This window comes from Telopea speciosissima, chromosome 10, assembly GCF_018873765.1.
Source record: "Telopea speciosissima isolate NSW1024214 ecotype Mountain lineage chromosome 10, Tspe_v1, whole genome shotgun sequence".
NCBI lineage: Eukaryota > Viridiplantae > Streptophyta > Magnoliopsida > Proteales > Proteaceae > Telopea > Telopea speciosissima.
In genome coordinates this window covers 51,210,205-51,212,712 of record NC_057925.1, presented here as the reverse complement: position 1 = coordinate 51,212,712, position 2,508 = coordinate 51,210,205, and the positions used below count along the sequence as shown (strand labels likewise).

The 2,508-nt window shown below is 54.3% G+C and overlaps 1 protein-coding gene across 1 annotated transcript; it reads left to right on the top strand.

The window, feature by feature from the left end:
* The first annotated feature begins 1,112 nt into the window (after positions 1-1,112).
* On the top strand, positions 1,113-2,150 carry LOC122643707. Its single transcript, XM_043837302.1, has 2 exons — positions 1,113-1,702; positions 2,057-2,150. Exons 1-2 carry the CDS (start codon positions 1,113-1,115, stop codon positions 2,148-2,150), a joined length of 684 nt encoding a protein of 227 aa, XP_043693237.1.
* Positions 2,151-2,508: the final 358 nt, after the last annotated feature.

The following is a 2,508-nucleotide window of genomic DNA, read 5'->3' as shown; positions in this document are numbered from 1 at the left end:
TGCCGCCGCCACCACCTTTCCCGGAGAGTGTGGATCCTGAAGGGCCGGCGAATAATCGACAGGTCATGGATTTGCAATTGCAGATGCTTCAAACTAACGAGATGCTGCGAACCTTTATGACTCAGATGGCTCAGGGTGGGCTGATGGGTCAGCCACCGGTCGTGCCCCGACTGGCACCCGCGCGTGTCATAGATCAATAACAATAAGGTGGTCGGCAGAGGGCCGAGCTGAGCCAAGCTGCGTCATCTCATCCCCGGGGCCGAAAAACTCCCCCTCCCAGAGCTAGCGGGGGAAATCGATGGGACGAGCGAGGACACCGTAGAAGCCCGAGGGTCGCAGAGGACATCGAGCCCGTTGGGTCGGCTGCACGGAGATCGATCTTTTTTGGGCCACTCGGTGACGGTGAAGGATCGAGGAGACACCAAGACCGGCGTGAAGAGCCCCGAGGGCGACGCGCTACAAGCGAAGAAGAGGATTCTCACCATAGCCCCCGGCGACGAAGTCCACTTCGCCGGAGAGATGGATGAAGGAGCCAACATGAGTCTGACCACAGAGATGATGGACGCGCGAGGAGAAGTGATGTTGGCCGAGCTGACCATAATGGTCGGCCTCGTCAACACGAGAGAGAGGATCAGGTTGGCCGACCTCATCAGGATGAGCTGGCCGACCAGAATGGCCGACTTCAGCAGGAAAAAGCGCAAGACCCCATCTGAGCTGAGGAACAAAATGGCCGAGCTCCAGAGTCTGAAATGGAGAAAAAGCTAAGGGAGCTGACTAAGCAAGTTGAAGGGCTTAAGAAACAAGCAACTCCGGATGCCTACTCACTGGTCGGGCGTCACCCCTATCCACCTGAGATCATGACAACACCGCTTCCGGTAGGGTTCAAACCACCTCCCTTTGACCGGTATGATGGGACTACCGACCAGACCGACCACATCAACTACTTCAACGCAATGATGACCATGTACGGCGGGACTGAGATTATTTCTTACCGAGCTTTCCCCTCGTCCCTAAAGGGTGCGGCAACTTCTTGGTTCTCATGGCTACCGTCGAACTCTATTACAAGCTTTGCCCAACGTTGCCGAGCCTTCGTCACGCATTTCCAAAGTAGCATGAAGCATAAGAAGACGACGGTGAACCTCCTCAGCGTGAAACAGAGGTTGGACGAGTCGATCCGGTCATATGTCTCCCGGTTCAATAAAGAATCCCTGGATGTTAGAGACCTGGATGAGGCCACAACTCACACCGCGATGAGCAATGGACTTACACATGAAGACCTGATCAAGGACTTGGCTCGAAAGCCGACCAAAAGTATGGCCAAGCTCCTTGACAGGTGTAACGAGTTTGCGAACATGGAAGACGTTCTCCAAGCACACAAAGGGAATGAAAATGAGGGAGAGAAGAAAAGGTTAGCGATCGATGACCGAAGGGATGAAAAGCGGACCAAGACTGACCGCAGAGCCGAGAGCTCAGACCGAGCTCAGAGTCCCGAGTACACTCCCTTAAACAGGTCGCGGAAGGAAATTTTGATGCAAATTCAAGATGATGGGTACATACGCCGACCTCGACCGATGCAAGCCGAGTCATCCCGAAACCCCAACAAGTACTGCCTATTCCACAAGGACGAAGGCCACGACACCGAGGAGTGCTACCAGCTGAAACGAGAAATCGAAGAGCTGATCAGAGCAGGGCACTTGAAGAGGTACATCAAGGGGAGCCGAGAAGAACGTGGAAGTCGACGACCAGAAGACCGCGATCAAAGGAAGTCCGAGCCGAGGTCTAAGAGCTGGAGGACCGAGCGCGATGAGGACAAGGTCCGAGCCAAAAAGAAGGATGACGGATCCGGGCCGAGCAATAAGAAAGGAGCTCCCATATACACCATCCTCGAAGGGGCCCAGACATGAATCCACCCGAAAAGCCAAGGCGAATGCACGATTCGTCAGAGTCGCGGAGATGCCGAGCAAAAGGCCGAAGGCGACGATCTCCTTCTCTGAGGCCGACCTCGAAGGTATAAGTTTACCTCACGATGATGCTTTCGTGGTACATGTGGAAATAGCGAGGAGACCCGTTCAACGGGTATTGATCGATACGGGAGCATCCTTGGATCTTATGTCGCTGGACGTGTATCGACAGTTCGGCTTCGAGGATGAGGCGCTCAAACCAAAAGCCACCTCACTCCAGGGATTCTCGGGGGCCGCCGCCACGATCAAGGGGTCGATAGACCTCCTGGTCACGTTCGGGCAAGCTCCATACCAAGCGACGATCCAAGTCAAGTTCATGGTGGTACGGTCGGTGGTGGCCTTCAACGCCATACTTGGTCGCCCATCGCTCACCGCCCTCTAAGCTATCATCTCGTCAATACATTTGAAGATAAAATTCCCCACAGAGAACGGCATCGGAGAAATCCGAGGTGATCAAAAGAGAGCTCAAGAGTGCTACGCCACCTTTGTAAAGCAAAACAAGGAAATGTCCGAGGAATGGCTATGTGCGTTGAGCATCTCCCTGAAG

What these genes read in the sequence shown, in the direction of transcription:
- LOC122643707 (XM_043837302.1), top strand. Translation starts at nt 1,113, where the DNA reads ATGAAGCATAAGAAGACGACGGTGAACCTCCTCAGCGTGAAACAGAGG. An exon ending in AGAGCAGGGCACTTGAAGAG is followed by an intron (nt 1,703 to 2,056) that starts GTACATCAAGGG and finishes ATGTGGAAATAG; the next exon opens with CGAGGAGACCCGTTCAACGG.